At 39.6% G+C, this 20,549-nt stretch overlaps 1 protein-coding gene across 1 annotated transcript in view; it reads left to right on the top strand.

The window, feature by feature from the left end:
* The window catches only part of LOC139942297 (uncharacterized), a 32,846-nt gene extending 12,320 nt beyond the window's left edge, over positions 1-20,526 (top strand). The window contains exons 10-26 of the mRNA XM_071939112.1: positions 190-391; positions 615-1,121; positions 1,555-1,732; positions 2,052-2,187; positions 4,354-4,476; positions 5,347-5,476; positions 6,110-6,222; positions 6,792-6,951; positions 7,485-7,715; positions 7,971-8,186; positions 8,918-9,108; positions 10,892-11,093; positions 11,507-11,661; positions 12,354-14,235; positions 14,631-14,774; positions 15,381-15,635; positions 16,127-20,526. Of these exons, the coding sequence (XP_071795213.1) occupies positions 190-391; positions 615-1,121; positions 1,555-1,732; positions 2,052-2,187; positions 4,354-4,476; positions 5,347-5,476; positions 6,110-6,222; positions 6,792-6,951; positions 7,485-7,715; positions 7,971-8,186; positions 8,918-9,108; positions 10,892-11,093; positions 11,507-11,661; positions 12,354-14,235; positions 14,631-14,774; positions 15,381-15,635; positions 16,127-16,965 (5,664 nt within the window). The 3' untranslated portion in view covers positions 16,966-20,526. The remainder of the gene's footprint in view (positions 1-189; positions 392-614; positions 1,122-1,554; positions 1,733-2,051; positions 2,188-4,353; positions 4,477-5,346; positions 5,477-6,109; positions 6,223-6,791; positions 6,952-7,484; positions 7,716-7,970; positions 8,187-8,917; positions 9,109-10,891; positions 11,094-11,506; positions 11,662-12,353; positions 14,236-14,630; positions 14,775-15,380; positions 15,636-16,126) is intronic.
* Positions 20,527-20,549: the final 23 nt, after the last annotated feature.

The raw sequence follows: 20,549 nt of genomic DNA, 5'->3' as shown, positions 1-20,549 counted from the left end.
GTGCCAATCGCAACACTGTGTGTGATTTTGAGGCATTGCATGGTGGGGTATATTTGGTTTGCGGCAACGCCATGTGTAATCTACTAATTGGTTAGATTATGGTGTGTTTTTTTTTTGAGAGAGAGTTTTTCTTGCTTTATTGCACTTCCGCGAAATCACAACCCTGATTTGACTAATTTCTCCTGCCAGCAGATAAGTGAGAACGTCTTTACTCCTGTAGATGATAATGATGTGGAAACAACGCCTTCAGGTGATGAGCCAGGAGACCAAGACTCCGCCATGGTTGTACAAGATGAAGAACCTGAGAAAGATGTCAACGAAGATGAAGATGCCGAGATTACGGACGACAACGAGGAGGAAGAAACGACTGGCTCGAGAGAAGAATTGGAAGGTCAATTTAAAATTTGATTCTTGTAATATTGAATTCGTTGAAAGTGAAAAAAGGCCTGCACCGATGTTTTAAATTGTCCAGCATCAAATCAAGACGCTGAAGTGAAGTTGTTTAAATAGTTTGTGGTCTCTAGAAACAATTTTTGTTTTTCAGGGAAGGAACTGTTGAGTTTTATTATTTTTTTCCCACCAATTTATTGATCATATTAAATCTTTTCTAATAGACGAGTGTCCTGAAACGTCCTCAACAACCTCTGAGAAAGTCACTTTGGAGTCGGACGACTTGTTGGACGCCTCGTCAGATTCCTTGAAGAGTGAGACTGAACTTCCCGAAGATGTTATTCCTCCTGTGGATTTGACTCCATTTCAAGATTCCGTATTGGACTGTAAGAAGATTGTGGACAGCATCCGCAAGGAGGAATTTGGCATCGGCATGGAGCTGGAGGAAAAAGCCCAAGGTCTTATGATGCGTCACCAAGAGCGCATCGGTCGCAGCTTGAAACGCCTCTCCGAAGAACTCTACAGCAAAGACACGCATTTCGTTCTGGAGCTGATCCAAAACGCCGACGATAACAACTATTTGGAGGGTGTGGAACCATCTTTGGTGTTTGTGGTGGACAGGTCAGAGGTCAAGGCTATGAATAATGAGTGTGGATTCTCGGAGAGTAACATCCGTGCCTTGTGTGATGTCGGGAGGAGCACAAAAGGAAAACACAAGAGTGGATACATTGGTAAGAAGCTAATTATTTTTATTATTAAAATAAAATTATTGTGCCGTAATAGATTCTCTATGAGTATTTTCCAAAGGGAAGTCATCATGGGTGCGTTTTCGCAGCTTTAACCGATAATTGTTTTGGTCTTTGGCCAGTGATTAATCAATGACCAAGTCAAACGAAATGATTATTGGTTACGACCGCGAAAACACACTCCACTTTTACCAAAATGATGGAAGATGGTCCAAAGTCTAACGCAATTCTTCAGGCTCCATCAGCTGGTTCTCTTTTTTTCTGTTTTTTAAATAACCCTTTGTGCATCTTTTGATGTAATTTTTACCAATGTGCATTACTGTACTTTTTATCTGCCCGAGAAACAAAATAAATAAAAGCTCTTCCGTAAAATTGTGTTTAAGCTGTTTCCTGAATTATTTTTTATTTTGGCTTGCAGGTCATAAAGGCATCGGGTTCAAGTCTGTGTTCCGAGTGACGGACAGACCAGAGATAATCTCCAAGGGTTACCATGTATGCTTTGACCATAGCAGTGATCCGATGGGTTACATCTTACCAACGTGGGTGGGACCTGGCGATATCGAGGAAATCGCTCAGATGGATGAGCCGTCCCAAGTGTAAGAGTCTAGTTTTATCTTTCCTTGTGCTTTTCAACTATTCTAGGTAATCGTTTGTACAAGTGTGATCAAGCTTCCACTTATTTGATGAGTATTCCAGGTATGTTTTGGCATATTTATTAACTCTTATGAGTATTCAACAGGTGGGAAACCCAGATCAAGCTTCAACTTATTTGATGAATATTCAAGCTATGTTTTGCATATTTAAGAATTCTTAGGAATATTCAACAGGTGGACAACCAAGATCAAGCTTCAACTTATTTGATGAATATTCAAGCTATGTTTTGCATATTTATGAATGCTTATGAATATTCAACAGGTGGACAACCCAGATTAAGCTTCCACTCAAAGGAGATGTGCAGCAAACTACGAGTCTGGTTAATAAGTTTGCAGACATCCAGCCCTCGCTACTTCTATTTCTCAACCGATTGCGCTCTGTTACGATTGTGTACAAGGTTAGAGTCCACTGTTTCTATTTAAAAGAAAACAATGAGCATCTAGGCTCTTTGACTTTTCGTGAGAATGTTGGACAGAATTGGTAGTTAATTAAAATCTTGCCAAATTGTTTGGGGAAAAAAGTTCAATTTTGGCTTTAAAGCAGCAACTTTTAGTTCTCTGTTGGCGAGCAGATGTATTCCCATATACTGTGGTTTTGGCACTGGCCTGGTGATCCATCTTTTTGTCTTGATCTTCTGTGCATTTTGACATGTATCAAAGGTACTGGACGCCTTTGGTAATTGTCAAAGACCAGTCTTATGACTTGGTGTATCTCAATATATGCATAAAATAACAAACCTGTGAAAAGTTGGACTCAATTGGTCGTCGAAGCTGCGAGAGAATAAGGCATTAAAAAAAAAAAATTATTGGCCTTATGGCAAAAAAATTGGGAGGGTCGGTCGCTCATTTTTTTCCATTTTTTTTTTTCAATAGGGCCTACGTCGTAGGAGAAGAAAAAAGATCCACACATTTTTGGACGATCTTATCCCCAAATGTTGGCCCTAAATAAAGCTTTTTCCAATAAAACTATTTTCATGAATTAGTGATTAGCAGTTCCGGCGTTACAGATCTTCGTTTGCAAAAAAATCATCGAGATTCAACAATCGGTAACAACCATAGAGCTTTATATATTGACTAGAGCGCTAACTTGCTCTGCGTTTTGAAGCCACCCTTGGCGCAGACATGTTTGATGTGTTGCGTGAATTCGGAACGATTTTAATTTTAAGAGAACACACTTTGCAGCGATTTTTTTAATATTTGGCGTGTGCGCTTAACGAACGCGACTGCCCAATCGCGTACGTCCGCGCTACGAAAACCGTAACCTCGACTTGATTGACATACTAACAAAAATATACGCGCCTTGTAAACATGACGCATGTGGCGCTCGCAGTTTGTGATGCTGATCAGCAGATTGTGCATTCACATTTGCTGCATTTTTTGCTTCGATGACAAATAAAAAAGAACAAACGCACTATCATGCAAATAGCCGTACAATTGCGGTACAAAATTTCAAGCTTTTGTATTGGTTTGTACAAAAACATGGATGCGCCCACACGGCTTCAAAACCTTAGTGCGTGTATTATGGGGTGTTAGCGCTCTAGTCAATATAATAGCTCTATGGTAACAACGCAAAGAACAATTATTTATCAATGAACTTTGCCCCGCATTGCGCACGCCCTCAATCGGCGAAAGTTATACATGTTTGAATATGCTTCAAGGCTGTACATTGCACCATTCTTCAGGCGTGCGGCACACTGCATGGTAATTCTTTCTCAGTTCGTGTATGTGCGTATTGTGTTGGTGTCTATCAACGGCCAATCACAGCGTGCGGACAGTTTATGCACTTTGCATGCAGTGGGTATTTCCATGGTGTGGGCGACAGATCGAACCATGTGGCCGAGTGCATCGTCGTGTTTTAATATTTTTGTTTACGATCGCATTTCCGATGCTGTAGTTTTGAAGTTGGTTTTGGCTTGTCAGGTACTCGTTTATTATCGTATTAAATGCAGTCTAAAAATAGTCTATTTGTCTATTGTTAGGCAGGGCGGCCCAAATTTTAGGAGGTCGGCCCGCCCTCCCAACTACATGTACTATGTGTGAAGAACACCTGCACGGACACAGACAATATCAGACACTTCATTGTTCATTCTGATTTCTGAAAGCACTCAAAAATAATATTTGAGCTTTGAAAAAAGGGTTTGTTGTCGTTTATTGGGCATTCAAAGTATAAAATACTGTAAAAACTAATTAAAAAACACCATTTTGAAAAAAAACCGTGACCGTGGATTTCAGACTTTTTCGGTCGGTCGGAAAAGGGCAATAAAAAGGTTTTTTTTAATACCTAATGGCAGAAAAAACAATCTTGTCGCAAGTTGTGTGCTTGCAGATGCTTGATTTCGAGACCTCTGCTAAGGTCTCGAAATCAGTTCAAATATTTAAGTGAGAAATTACTTCTACGTTGTTTCAGAGGGAGCAGTTTCTCACAATGTTTTATTCTATCAACAGTTTTCCATTGCTCATTACCAAGTTAGTTTTTCAGTGCCTCTAAGTGCTTTTGATCAGTTGTATGTAAGGGGTGCAATATGAATTTTTAATAATATCATAATCCATTATTTGTTACACAGGATGACAAAAGCTCCAGCCATAATATGAGCAGAAAGGATATCGGAGACAATGTGATTGATATCCGTCATGCTAAACGCAGTGACAGGTGGCTGCTTAGCAAGAAACGTTTGGATGCTTCCAAAGTAAGATTCTTTATAGCTAACTGATACTTAACCCTTCAGAGACTAGTGGCCACAAGTCTTCAGAGACTAGTGTCCTGTCCTTGTTCGTTTGTTGTTGCTTGGAAGTGTTATCCAGTTTTCTAGGGAAAGGTACAAAAACTATATGCTTTACCGTGTTTTCTTGACATCGTGAAGTGTTTTCTGTTTACAATCAAGTGTGCCATTCAAGTGAAATTAATTATAAGCTTACTTACTGTAAACATGTTATATTGATTTTGCTGCAAAGTATTGTTTAAATTTGTCCTTATACAATGTGTATTAATTGTCACTGAGGATGTCAATGTGATATAAATGTCCTATTGAATTGAATTGAACAAGTGGATGTACAGCCACAAGTCGCTTGTACCACATTCGCATAGCAACGGGAAGATTTGACCAAAAATGCCAAAGTAAAGGTCATTTACTAAATTGATATTTTTCCAATGAAATCTATTAAAATATAGTAGCAAGTACTTTTGGTAATTGTCAGCTCAACATATGCATAAAACAACAAACCTGTGAAAATTTGAGCTCAATTGGTTGTCAGAGTTGCAAGATAACTATGAAAGAACAAAAACACCCTTGTCACACGAACATGTGTGCTTTCAGATGCTTGATTTCAAGACCTCAAATTCTAAATCTGAGGTCTCAAAATCAAATTCGTGGAAAATTACTTCTTTCTCGAAAACTACGTCACTTTAGAGGGAGCCGTTTCTCTTTTTTATACTTTCAACCTCTCTACTCGTTACCAAGTAAGATTTTATACTAATAATTATTTTGAGTAATTGCCAATAGTGTCCTCTGCCTTGAATAAAAAAAAGTTATTATGTAAAAATGTGTGTTAATTTACAGCTTCAGCGCACACAGATAGAATCGACAGAGTTGGGTCTTGCCTTCCCGTTATCGGAAGGAATGTCATCTGAGCAGAGCGTCTTTGCATTTCTTCCTCTCAGAAGCTATGGCTTCCACTTCATCATCCAAGGTCAAGAAATTCAATCTGAATCTCAAAACAAACTTCTCTCCATCTTTTAGTAATTTCTGTAGAAACAATTTTAAACTCTTGGTAAACGCACTGTGTGCAAGTAGTGTTTGAATCCCATGCGAGTGATGAGCCCGTGGAACTCGGAGGGGGGCGGGGGAAGTACTTAGTATACATTGCTAATAATTAATACACATTAGTGTTTGGGTAAGGTAACAATGTAGAATATATGTATTCTCTATCCCCGATGCAAAATAAACATCTAGTAAAAATCCCTCTTGTCTCCTAAAAGAAACTTCAGGATTGGCCAGGGTTCGAACCTCTCCACAAAGAGCATCCCCAGAGTTTTTGAAGTTTTGCCTCTATTTGAATTCATGGCGTATCTACCTACACTGCAAAAGTTTCTTTTATTTGTATCACTACCCATGACCTTTGACACAGGTGATTTTGATATCCCATCATCTGGTGAGGGCGTTCCTTTCCTAAACGGGATTGTGCAAAACCTTTTTCAATTGGAGCATTCTCAGAGTTTGTGAAACTTTCCCTCTTTCTGAAAACATACCGAACCATAAACCTGCACTTTGCAAAAAGTAAATAACTTGTTTTTGGTATTACTACCCATGACCTTTGACACAGGTGACTTTGATATCCCATCATCTCGTGAGGACGTCGACGCCGATTCAGCTTGGAATCAGTGGCTTCTTGAGGAGATTCCGCTGCTCTTTACGGAGGCACTTGACACTTTCAAGGTGAGATTTATGTGAGAAATTGTGTCAATCGCCGCAGTAATTCTTGAAATATTTATTTGAATTGGCAAAGGTTGTGGGTTCAATTCCCACCTGATGATGTACCTGTGATTGTTTTCATAGAACTCAGGAAAGTTTACAGTGCTTACACATATCTGTTTAAGGCACTGGACACCTTTGGTAATTGTCAAAGACCAGTATTCTCACTTGGTGTATCCCGACATATGTATAAAATAACAAACCTGTGAAAATTTGGGCTCAATTGGTCATCGAAGTTGCAGTAGAATAATGAAAGAAAAAACATCCTTGTTGCACATATTGTGTACAATCTGATATAGTAAAAGGATTCAGCTAAAGTCTTTTTTTTATTTGACTCTTTCTCAAAACCTACACAATGTACGCTATTTTTGAGGGAGCTGTTCCTCACGTTTTATACTGTCAACAGCTCTCCCATTGCTCATTACTAAGTAAGTTTTTATGCTAGCAATTTTGTTGAGTAATTAACAATAGTATCCAGTGCTTTTAATACAGAATATACCTGTACTGATTTGTTCTTTTCATTTCATTATCAGACACACTATCACAGCGACCCGATCAAGGCAATCTGTCAATTCCTCAAGTTTGTTCCGCTGGAGGACCAGATCCTGACGAACTTCTTCAAGAAGGTTGCTTCCGACATCCACATCTTGCTCAAAAAGACTCCTTGTATGCCAGTACTGAGTGAAGATGGAGGCAAGTTTATAATACACACAAATATCAAGTCATTGTGTCCTGCTTGTTGTTCTCCTACATCACTGCCCAACAAAAAATACAACATCTTTCTTTGTAGGATCTGAAACTTTGAATGGTGGGAGTATGATTAGGTGAGGTTTGCAGTAGCTCCAAGTGTAAATCTCTTTTGAGTATAGTGTTGGTTCTGAAAACAACCCGTGGTTGACAACTTTATCTTTCTCTGTCACAATTCTTTCAAATCTACAGTGATTTTGCAGCCCAATTTTGTTACATTTAAAGCAGACAGCTACTCTCTAATAGTGATGGTCCAAGTCAACTACTTTCTCGATGTTTTCACCTTTCTCTATTAATGTTTTCTTGCTTGGATACTATATTTTACATTTTTTTATGTGAAGTAATATCTTTAGCCTTTGAGAAAGGCTCAGGTAGGGTCAAAACCAAAAACCAAAGGTATACCCTAAGAAACTTTCATTCTCTCCAAAAAGAAAAAATTACATTGTTGTTTGACGTTTTGACGTTGTTTATCTTTGTAGATGAAGTCACATGGCATCTACCCTCAGAGACCATCATGGTGTCAGATCGTCTCGTCCTTGAGGTAGTCTCGAGCAGCGTCTTGAAGGCTCATCTTAACTGCTCCTATCTGCATCCTCAAGTGATGAGCTCCATCGAGCCTGTCCTCTTGAAGAGACTCGGAGTGAAGGTGCTGCAGACATCGGAGCTGTTGGACATCTTGAGTAGTGTGGTGCTAACGTCCAGACAGGCAGGTAAACAAGATCAATTTAACATACAGTGTAATTTTTTTGTATTTCCTAAAAAACTTTATACTTAAACAAATAATCAACTACAAAAACTTGCTGACCAATCGCAATAATGTCGCAAATAAATAAATGTTGTATTTACCTGAGAAATCATAGAATTTTGTGTTCAAGTGACGATGCTCAAAGTAGACAATGTTTCATATTTGTCGTGAGCATTTCTGGAAGTAAGTTTAATTACCACCCTTGAATTGACGTTCACAGGAGAAGTGCTTCAGCCCAAGAGCATCGCTCAATGGCTGACTTGTGTCTATTTAAGTCGTAAGCGAGAGTATGACATCTCAGAAGAAACACTTCAGCGCCTCCGCGCCATCTCCATGATCCCGTTGTCATGTGGTCAAGTCGTTGCCATGGAAAAGGCCTCTGTGTTCTTCCCAATCAGTGAGGAGGATGACCAATCACAAGGCCAGATTCAGTCAGGTGACTTTCTATATTTAACCTTTAGAGGTTCATAGTTCACACAAAAGCAAATGGGAAGTGAATTACGTGACGCAAACAACACCTTAAGTGCTGTTTTTCCAATTGTGACGCAGGGAAATTAGCATCGCTTTCGAAATTCACTTGAAGTATAAATCGGGCAATATGTCACCGCTTTGAGTGTCCAAGCCAGTACAAGTGACCAGATCTAATTAGAAATTTGGGAAGTAATGATCAGGATTGCGCTGGTGGCTCAAGTGAATTTCTGTTGGTTGATATACACATGGTGTTACTGTAAACCAAATATACATTGAATTCATGATAATAAATATTTGGTTGGCGGTAACACCAAGTGTGTTTCTACTTGCCAGGTAGAGTTTGTTCTTTAGAGAACTGTCATTCTATGTTCTACTACCACAGAGTAGGTTTATCGGAATGTTCGGGAGACGTCTTAGTTCTGAAAAGAACTGTCCTGCTTTGTAACCACTACCTGGGCGGAAAGTATGGAAAATAGCCTGGGACTACTACTTTAGCTTATAGTATAGTAATTAACTGCACTACCACGGACTGAGCTCTCAAATTGGTCTCAACGTTTCGACTAGCTTGCTCTAGTCATCGTCAGAAAACTGAATTCATGTTACTTAAAATGAATTATACAAAAATTTATTATCATCTATTTAACATCTATTAAAATTTATTTTCACTGAATCCTGTCCTTAACTTTTGTTTCCCAGGTTCCAGCAAGCCCCTGATGGCATTAGAGGAAGACATGTCAATGTTGGACAGTAGACTTCTCAACAGTCTGGATAAAGTTTCCAATCCTCAGATTGTGCAGATGTTGGAAGAGCTGGGTGTACGTCACATCAGCCCTGGGGAGGTGATCCAGCACCATATACTGCCTGTCATCAAGTCAGATCAGTGGAAGGTCAGTGTGAATGTTTCAATTGACCCCTTGCACGCACGTCATACGCGGCGACTGTCTTCGCTCACCATGTTGGTGGGCAAAAGGTTTATGTGTAAACACTGCGTCACCTAAAATATATAGATAGATAGATAAAAGGTTTATTGACAATAGCCATCACATCATAAAAACTGAATTGCAACTATGATGCAATATTTAAAAAAAGTTAAAATGCGCACTACACTGAATATTGCCATTGCCATAGTGACATTGCCCACCAGTATGGCGCATCCAAGATTATTCTGATGATGACGTCAGGTGAATTGGGTCAATAGGAGACTTTGGAACATGAGGTGCCAGCATACTCAAAAGTCACCCATTGCACTTTGAGATCCACATTACGTGAAACTCCCATAATGAAAATAATAAAAAGTTCTTATAAAGCACATTACAATGAAGTCTCTATGCGTTTGGGTGGGGAAATTAACAGGTGTGTTTTAAGTTGCAACTAAAAAATTTTCCAGCGTGGGGCAGTTTTTGATGTGGTGTAGAAAGGTTATTCCATAGTTCAGGTGCAGTGAGTTGGAAAGCGTAATGACCTTATAATTAGGTGAGAACTAGATAGCTCCACAATGCCCCACAGTTAAAACAAAATCTCGTAACCTCGGAGTAGTCTTAGATTACCAGCTGTGTATGTCAGAGCATGTTAACATCATCTGTCGCAACGCATCATATGCAATTAGAAATATAGGAAGAATTAAACATTATCTTGATCAAGACACAACAGAAAAACTTGTCCACGCATATGTCACCTCGCGTTTGGATCAGTGTAATTCACTTCGCTACGGGTTACCTGACTCCCAGATCACAAAACTCCAAAGAGTCCAGAATACCGCTGCCAGACTGGTAACTCGTAAACACAAGTACGACAGTATATCGGATGTAATGAGACAGCTTCATTGGCTTCCTATCCGCCAGAGAATCATACTTAAGATCAATCTGCTGACATTCAAGACACTAAATGGACGCACCCCTTCTTACATAAGAGAACTCATTACGCCATACTCTCCTTGTCGGTCGCTTCGTTCATCAACTCAGAACTTAGTTAAGCCACCAACTCGCCGACCGCGTACTGCGTATGGGCAACGTTCATTTATGGAAGCTGCTCATACAGAATGGAACAAACTGCCTCAACATATCAGGCTTGCATCATCTGTGAACATTTTTAAATCCAAACTCAAAACTTTCCTTTTTAATCATTAATTGGGTTTTGTATAATTATGAAACCATGGGACTAATGATTTTTGAGCCATTGCTGATTTTAATGTTTCTCAATCTGCCTGCCTGTTTCATCAATTTTGAGACTGTCCATTTATATTTTTAACACTGTTGTTGTAATTTTCGTAAGCATTTTTAATCTGTTTATCTTAAATCGTCCAGCATTGTTCTTACTTACTTGCTTAACTTTTCAATAATTGTCTTTGGTCGTTTGTAATTTGCTTAAGCATCTTTAACCTTTTTTTTCTTTATTTGGTTTTTCCCTAAATTGGTCTGTATTTGCTTAATATTTTTAACCTCTGTGAAGCGCCTCGGGACCCTTTGGGGTTAAGGGCGCTATATAAAAGCCGTTTATTATTATTATTATTTGACTAGAGTGGGATTCAAATCAACGACCTCCGGATTAACATGAGCTATTCAGCCCTATATTGGTGGTGTCCCTATTTTCTCAATATCTTTGTTCAGGGGTACTTCACCAAACTTCTAAATAACTTATCAGCGTCCTGTTTGACTGATTTGCTTAATCTAGGAGAAGTCACATGATGTTATGGTCGGTTATGCAGTCTTCATCAAGGAACATCTTGAGAAGCAACCCAGTGTATGTGACATAGATGAGATTGCAGAATGCCTGCACGTAGTAACCAATCATGGATTGATCAAACCCAGAGATAGACCGGTTCATTTTACTGTCACGTACGGCAACAAGATCGATTTGAACAAACACTTACCAGGTGAGACAGGGTACAAAGACGGTGTGTGTGGGGGGGGGGGGTAGTAAGACACCACATTATATTATATTCTTTGTTTTTTGCCGTCAGCATTTTGTAGTGTCATTGTTCGTTTGGCTGTCTTGTCCTTGTTTCTTCCTTGCTGTTTTTTTTTTCTGTATAAAAGTTGTTGTCTACAAACCTTGACTTAATCTAACAGCCTCATGCTTTTTACAGTTATTATTTGCTTTAACATTATAATATTATTGTACGTTTTTATGCCCTTTTGATTTTGTTACATTTCTATTTACTTTTTATTTAACCTTACTTTTGAGAAACAGTCCCATCGTTTCAAATCCTGTTTCTGAAACACTTTCTGAATAACCATCACACAAATGTTTTGATAAACAATTTATTATTTATTTATGAATGACTAGGGTGTGACTGGGTCTTGTTAGACAGTCGCTACATTTTCCATAGTGGTCGGCAAGTGACAAACAACAGGCAATGGCATTCATTTTTCAGTAAGCTAGGGGTCCTCAACCACCTAGCTATCGAGAAAAAGGTGATCACGGTAAAGGAAGATGAACTGGTTAGTATCGCTCGGGGGGGGGGGGGGGGGAGTTACATTTTTTTTAGAAATCCAGGGCCCGATTTAGCTCAGCACAACAAGTTTATGCTTACCACAATAAGGTTAACATGCAAAAACACCATGTCACATGTGCAATTTATGACTGGTATCCTGCTTATTTTTGCTTAGCAGAATATTTTTAACAAATTTTACAGAGTATGCATCCCTGTGAAATTGGGCCCAGCTCTCAAATGTTTGCAGGATCCGTTTTTTATTCTACGTATATACCAATCAAATGGCTTCTCAAAGTTGGGCATTATTTCTTGGCGTTCCACAAAGTTAGGTTTTGTTTCAATTATGAAGTGCTTGGGGCAGATTTATCCTTCAGTCATTTGGCCAATGCAAAGTGTTGCTGCTAATGAAAATTAAGATATAAAAGTTTTTATTGTTCCAAGTATTGGCAAGAACATGCACATTCCAAAGCTACTTTTTGTGAACACAAATCTGTTTTAAAATGCTAGTGTGGATAATACCTGGGCTAGGTTTCACAAAGCATTAAAATCAATCGTAAGACAAATTCTCTGTATTACCAATGTGATTTGTTTTGTGACATCACACTTTACTGAGCAACTACGATTAGTTTGCAGTCTTAGCTCTTTGTGTATTCGGCTCCAGGGCAGTTGAATAGTGACTGAATAATTACTTGGTTTCAGGAAGTGACACCCTGGGCAGACCTCGGTAAACTCTGGTGTAAACCTCCGGGTGGCGTCTACATGATCCATGACAGTGTCTGCCAAGAGTTAGAAGACTTATTCCAGGCTGATCTTGAAGCATCGACCAAACAAGCCCAGCGCAAGAATCTATTCGGATTGCTTCAGCAGGAATGGAGCAGTAACTACGCAGCCTACACTGACGCTGTTGTTTTCGACCAGTCAGGGGTGAAGATCACCGATACTCAGTCCAGCTTCAGTATCCAGCTCCGTACGTCCTCGTGGCTTCCTTCGACCCCTGTCAGTGGGGAGAAGGCTGGGACGGTATTCAGACGACCCGGTGAGGTCTTTGTTCCACAGGATAGACTGAAGCAACTGCTGAGTAACCATGTGCCGTACATGGTGACTGAGCCCAAAGGGGATGCCTCATTGCTGCAGTTCATCGGAGTGAAAACAGCCGAAGTGATTGATCCAAACTTCATCATGTCGAAGCTCATGACTTGGTCTGGTGATGAGCCGGCTTCAGACCGGACCTCTTTCTGCACCTCTCTTCGACATATCACATCGGTGTATCAGTACCTTCACGAAAACTGCCGCCCCAATGAGATCAGAGACCTCTTTGATGATCATAAGGTTGTATTTACCTCTGAGGCTAGGTCCATTCAAGATGCTGGAGCCCCCATTCAAGGCCTGTTTGTCCACAAAAACCTGGTTTATTGGAAAGATCCATCGGGACTCCAACAGAAATACAAAGGGTTGAACAATCGTATCGAGCTCGGTGGCTTTTATTCCCATCACCCTAATCTTGAAGGGTTCTTTTGTGGATTGAGCATCAATGTTGATGCTTTACCAACCATCAAAGAGTACGCAGAGCTTTTGGTTCAGTGTGCAAGTGACATCACCCTACCAGATAATGGAAGAATCAAGGAAGAGATCCTGGTCTTGTACAAAATGCTCGGGCAGAAGTGTTTGGCTTCGCCAAGTGGAGATAGATACAATCAGCAACATGGCATGTTTGCTAGACAGCAGATTCAGACCAACACAGCCTCTACTCAGTTCATTAAGAGAGTCTTGGAAGATCAGTCTGTATTTCCTACAACCAGCAACAAGTGGGTGACTTTGGCTCAGAAACCTCTCATCTGCGACAGTTCGTCCAGTGACCTCCAGAAGCTCTTTGAAGACCGGAGGGAGGTGCACTTGCTGAATTTTGGCGATCGGGATCGTCTGGGTCGTGTTGTAGATGGTGTTTATAAACCTGGCACAATGAACAGACAGCATGTCCAGGTTTTCTTGGAGGCTTGTGAAGTTGGGAAGCTGGAAGATTGTATCAAAGAAGAGTTTATCACCGAGCTGACCAAACCCTCCATTCCGCTGCAACTCTTCCTCTATGAAATCTGCCCCTACGTTCAGCTCTACATGAGTCAGAGCTCCACAAAAGACGTTCAGTCGGCTTACGAGAAGCTGACCTCCGAGGTTAAGATCGCTGCCAAGTTGAAAATTATGCGCTTCCTAGAGGCAAAGAAAATTGAGAAGGTCTACCGCTACCAACACGACCTGGATGTGTTTGCCAAGCAGACTGTCAACTGTGGACTCCAAGATCTAATGGAGTTTTACGTGGCCATATCCATCTCAAAAAGTCTTCAGAATAACAGCGACGTTCGCCGTGAAGTAGCCAAGCTCTTCAGCGTTGGGAGTATCGAGGTGCAGAATGAGTTGTTTAACTTCCTAGGAAGTCTTCGTCTTGAGCTTGGAAGTAAGAAGAAAGCAGTCAATGGGATTGAAGAGAGCATCTGTCGGGCTTTAAACCTGAACTTCCCGTTGGGTGAAGATGCTGAGCCATGGGAGGTACCCAAACCTGTCATTCCAGTAGAGCCACCTAAAATGGGTAAGTTGATAGCTTTTTTATGTCATTTCATTTAGGACTCTCACAAAAGTGAACTTAATCACTGTTCTAGCCAAGAACCCAATGGAGAGAAGACCAAGAACGAAGTGTCAGTTTTGTGGACAATGCAAGCGGACAATGGTGATCGTAGAAATTGGGCCCTTATTGATCCCTATGACCATTTGCAACTTGGGGATTGTAAGATTTAAAAAGTTGCATGGGGGTACAATCACGATGTTTGCCGTGACACATGTACATACAGCTCTCTTTTCGAGTTGTGGTGGTTCTGAGAAGAACTGAACATTGCGATCTTGTTGACGTGCGCTTCCACCAAGATTTTAATTTCAATCAAATAATTCCTCTTAATAATTACTTCTTGTTTCAACTGAAACTTTCAGTGGTGAAGCCACTTCAAGTGAAGCCAGAGCCAGAAGTCAAGCCAGGAGCCGCTGCTGCACTAGAAGGTGATGAAGATGAGACGGCCATTTATAGCTGGCCGCCCAAGTCTGGTGCCTTCGGCCCAACTAATAAAATAAGCAAAGGTATGTAGCATTGTACATCAACATATATTTATAAAAATAAACCCATTATATAAAGCTGTTGTATACCAGTAAACAAAATTTGTTGCTCACATTTGAAGAAAGAAAGTGTAGGCGAAAGTGTATTTCATAAATGCTCAAGAAGATAAGGTTGTCTGTCAAGGCTGTCTTCTGCAAGCCTTGTTTTAATCTGACGGCCTCACAATGCCAAGTCACACTGCAGCAATAACGAAAACGAGAACGATCACGATGCAAACAGAATGCATTCTATTGGTTGAATTGCTCCACGTAGAACACGCCCACTTTCATTCAAACAATCGAGGGCGTGCATTTTTATCGTTATCGTTTTCATTCTCGTTATCAGGGCCTGTGTGACGGGGCCTTTACCCTCTTCTATTTTGGTCTACAATGATTGACTCTTTCCCCTTCATCGTCAGTGTTTATTATTTTGATTACCAGTAGGTATTTTTAGTAGCCATTTCAATGTACCTCCTAAGGTGACCTTAGGAGGAAGGTCTAGATCCCAGTTTCAGACTTTTTTGTCAGCCTTAAAATGTTGAATTAAATTGATGAAGCAATTTTTTTGAATTTTGTTATTTAATTTTAAAGGTGCACAACAACCTCCGAAAGAGGACTCTGTGCTAAGATCATGGCCTCCTCCTCCTCAGCGGCCAGTGGAAACTTTGCCGTCACTCCATCCACAAGGGGACCATCAGTTCACAGATGAGCAACAGCAACCTGCCGATGGAATGCCCCAAGAAGGCATGGCAGCAAGTGTGAGGATGCTCCCACGTCAAGGAAGCCAAGAGGGTGGTATGCTGATGCGATCGGGGTCCAGGGAAGGCGGACAGGGAGTTGGACGAGGTAAATTCACTTTTAACAATAATGATAGACATTCTTTCAAGTCATTCTTTCGAGGCGAAAGAGTTTCATTTCATTTGATTTGCAAACAAACATTAATATAACAAAACATTGAAAAATGGCAAGTCAAAGGATCTTATAGAACAAACAGTATAATAGTTTTAAGAATAACGCAGAAACTGAAAAACACCCCACTTGAGGTTGTTTCCGTCATGTCCCTCAGAACTTGGCTGAAATGAATAGAAGTGAAACAACCCTAGCAGGGAAAGCCAATAGTGGCAGAAATTCACTATCAAAATGGCTGACCATTCGGTTCTAGAACAAAACAAAAAAATACAAAGTTGGGGTTTGCCAACACTTTAACAGCAGTTTGTGAGCCGGATTGGTTGCTTGTCGTTACACTATTCTGCTGAATGTCTTTGATTTGTTCAGAGTTTTCATTAATTCCCTTAGCGTTCAGACTTTTGAAATATGTATATTTGTGTATTTTAAAGGTGTGACGAGAGATGGTTTGCCAGCGTCCCAGCAGCATCAACCATCAGGCGGAGATACTCGACTTCCACGAGCTACAGAGTTTTACCAGTCTGACGCCCCTCAACAAGTACAGAGTGTAGACAAATCAGGAGTGGTAAAGGATGATGAGGAAAGATACAGCCGTACCTCTAGTGTTTCTAAAGACAACGATGTAGATGAAGATGGTGAAGTGGGGGAATTTAGTGTAGAAGGTACAGATGAGAGTGACACCTCTGAAGACGAGCAATCACCAACAGAGAACGCCCAGTTTAGCAGCCCTCCACGGATCCACTTCACAACGCCTCAATCCTCCGGCACCCCTAAGAAGTTCTTTCTGCCTCAGCTCATAGATGGAGAAGCCGTCACCGTTGAGTTTGAAGACATCCCGTACGGCACAGCACTCCAGCACAGTCTTCCAGATGTGGACCTTCACCTCGGAGACGATAGAGACATGAGCGACGTCGGGCGTAGGGGAGAGAAGCTCGTCTACAAGTACCTGATTGAGAAGGCGAAAGACGATCCTTCAGTCAGTGTTAACTGGATCAACGAGTATCAAGAGAGTGGAGAGCCCTATGACATCATCCTTAACCATGATGGCGACAGTGTCGTCTACATAGAGGTCAAGTCGACCCTAAGGGATCAGAAAGAGTTGTTTGAGATCTCCTCAAGGGAGGTTGTCTTTGCGCAAGAGCATCAGAAGTATTTCCATCTGTACAGAGTGTACAATGTGGGGAAGACCTCAGCGGTAAGATTGTGTCGAGTACGCAATCTGGCTGATAGATTGGACAAGAAAGAAGTCAAACTGTTCATGCTCCTGTGAGAAAACCAGAGAAGGGGATACAGGGGCTGATTTCACAAAGCAATAACATTCATCGCAAGACAAATTGTCAGTATATTGCCATAGTGATTTGCATTGTGACATCACACTTTACTTAACAACTTTGATTGATTTGCAGTTAAGATCAATCGTCTTCACGAGCAGAGTATACTGCTCGAAACGTTGAGACCAAACCAGCTCTCTACAGAGCCACCACTCCTTCAAAAGAGATTTTACTCATGATTGTATGCGCAAGTTTACTATTCATATTATTATTATTTTTGTATAGTTACTCTTATTCTCCACACCATGCAAAGCTTCAAACACCATTTAAGATCAATCTTAGCTCTTTGTGAAATTGGCGCCTGGTCTCGTACTAAGGTCTGCTGGGTAATCCTTGTACATCCAACATTTAAGCAAGAGGGTTGTTAACAATAATGCGTAAATAAAATAGAGATAATACTGGTCTGGAATTACCTGGAGGCCACAGAGACGGTGCATGGCTTCTGTTGCCTCTGGTCTTGTCCTTCATGGTTCCCATTCACACTGTATACTTTCCCTGAGTCTGGTGAAAAATAATAACTTGGGTCTGTGGTTTTGTTTTTTCACAGGACTCCCTGAGAAAGTCATGAGTGTATAGTGACTTCCATACATCAGTGTATGGGTTAAACATTATTTTACCTGATGCTTTTTTATTAATTTTGGTTTTTACCCATACACTGATGTGTGTTAGCACTGTATACTCAGTACTTTCCCGAGTCCTGTGAAAAAAATATCACAGGCATGTTACTCGGGTGGGATTCGAACCCACGACCCTTGCAATTCTAGAGCAGTGTCTTACCAACTAGACTACCGAGGTTGCCCGGTAGCTAGAGGCAGTTCGAATCCTATGTTTTGGCAGCGGGTACCGCAACGATAATGTTAAATTTGATGCTTTTTTAACAAACTAGTACATTTTTTTAAAGGTTTGTATCTGTAGCTGTGGGAAGTCTTCTTAAAGCATTACCTGGCTAGACAAATGTGCAACTGAGGCAGACATTTTATAAATGCACATTTTGAGGAATTATCATACTACACTTGTTTCCCGCCTCTATTTCCGGCCTTCGTGCATCACCAAGCTAATCAGAGTCCAGCTTCCTCCAGAAGGCGATCAGAGCATACTGATTAAAACGTCGAGTTAAACCAACGGTTCTTTTCAGAACCACCCCAACTTTTAGAGATGGTCATTACATGGTGTTACCGTAAACCTTTCCACATCGTATTTCCACCATGCAAAGTTTGAAATCCTACTTACACTTGTTTTTTATAGAAGTAACATATTAATTTTGGTTTCGGTTATTAGTATACTAAATTGTTGACAACCTGTATATTCCTTTTTTTCCGATCAGTTATGAATAAGGCTGATTAATTATTAATAACAATCATACTAATATGAAGTAGTAGTTTAGAATTTGGACAATTGTATGTTCGACTAACACATTGCATTATAATATTGACTCCAAAATATATTTAGCTAAAAATATGTACATTTCACTTGTCAAAGTTGTACATGTATGTGTTGTGTATGTACCTATAGTTGTTCTTAGAGCAAGAGTTTGATGCATATTTTAAAAGCTATCAATCTGTGTAAATCACATTGAATCTGATCACTGGGCCTAATTTTACAGACTTGCTGAAGCACAAAAAGTAACTAAGCAAAACATAGTTATACTTACCACATTCCTACTTATTTTGGCTTTGAATCAGAAATCTGTAAATCTGTAAATATATTTCCTGTTTAAAGACACTGGACACTATTGGTAATTGTCAAAGACTAGTCTTCTCACTTGGTGTATCTCAACATTTTGCATAAAATGTGAAAATTTGAGCACAATTTATTGGTCGTCGAAGTTGTGAGATAATAATGAAAGAAAAAAAACACCCTTGTCACACAAAGTTGTGTGCTTGCAGATTCTCGATTTTGTGACTTCAAAATCTAATTCTGAGGTCTCAAAATCAAATTCGTGGAAAATTACTTCTTTCTCAAAAACTACGTTACTTAAGAGGGAGTCGTTTCTCACAGTGTTTTATACTGTACTTATTTATACCGAGTAAGGTTTTATACTAATAATTATTTTGCGTAATTACCAAAAGTGCAGTGCCTACATTGGGCCCTGGTTGTGTATAGTTGAGTACAGGAGTCATTAATTATGGTCCTGATTATTTTCCTGACTCGCATTCAAGTTGATTTTTGGGGTTGAACAAAGAATTGACTAGAGTGGGATTCGAACCAACGACCTCCGGATTAATGGCCAGCGCTCTACCAACTGAGCTATCTAGCCCTATATGGGCGGTGTCCCTATTTTGTCAATATGTTCGCATTTTATAAATTGGTACAACATTTTATTTGCATCAGGTTACTATTTCCTGTAGGCCTATTTAATGTGTTTTTTGTTTCAGTGTGGTGACTTGTGTGATTTATCACTTTTGTATAAATCAAGATTTGACTTTTTCTATATGTAGAGTTATTGAAGGGATCATTTGCAATGTTAGTTAAATGCACATTTGGTAGCCATAGTTTATTTAGGAAAATACCCACAAAAACACATAAGATTGAAAGTTTAAATCATATTTTGGAAAGAAGTTATTTTTTCAATCTGAGAAGTAGTTTTTCTATAAATAGTTTTGCCAAAATGGAGAGTTTAATATTTCTTTTATATTTGAGTTTAGTTTTGTCTACTTAAAAAGTTTAAACACACATTAGTCCTCAGTGATACAAAACACACACCACGTTTTCAGTGATTCAAAGCAAGGGATGTGGGGAGAACCATTCTTTGGTGTGTGGCAACCTCCCCCCAAAAAACCATGTAATTAATTTGTGCTTTAGTTCTCTGCTTCTGTTAATTATGCATTATTTTTCTGATTCTGTGCATTTTAGCTAACAATTTATTCTTCTAATTCTGTTTTTACATCACACTTACACTAAAAACAGCGGAATGTACCAAATAATTCGCTGCACAATTGAAAGTCTGGAGATGCAGTTCTCCATAAAATTTAACTTGTCCAGTGGATATATCTCTTAATACACGATAATAACAAATCAAACAAAACGCCAGTATAAAACAGTAATAATTTTATATTTTATATTTTATAATATATCATTTACATAATTTCTTTTATAAATTTATTACGTTTATAGGTTGTATACTTTTTTACTTGAATTATTTAAGCAGAAAATGTCTTTAGTGGGATTTGGATACAATTGTTTAGTTTACCTTCTGATAAGTAAAAACAGTGATGTGCATATAGCCGTTCAAAAACCACTGCAGCTGTAGTCTGAATATTGTATACATAAATGAACCAATATTGTTGAGAGAAAAAAGAAAGGACTGTGGGTTTGTAAACCAATCTCTTTACCCCAGTTAGACACGGTGCTTATTTTATGAGAGGAATGTAGTAGCTAGGATGTTTGTTGTGTTTTACCATTATGTTTATTTGTACACCTGGCTTTGTGGGAATAAGGAATAAATAGGGTACGGCTAAAGTTAATCAATGTTTGGTAACATTCTTTGTTAATAAAATTTCAGGTAGATCTCTTGTTGTTTCTT

Source organism: Asterias amurensis, chromosome 9, assembly GCF_032118995.1.
Source record: "Asterias amurensis chromosome 9, ASM3211899v1".
NCBI lineage: Eukaryota > Metazoa > Echinodermata > Asteroidea > Forcipulatida > Asteriidae > Asterias > Asterias amurensis.
Note: the sequence above shows the minus strand (reverse complement) of the source record. Positions and strands in the feature narration are given on the sequence as shown.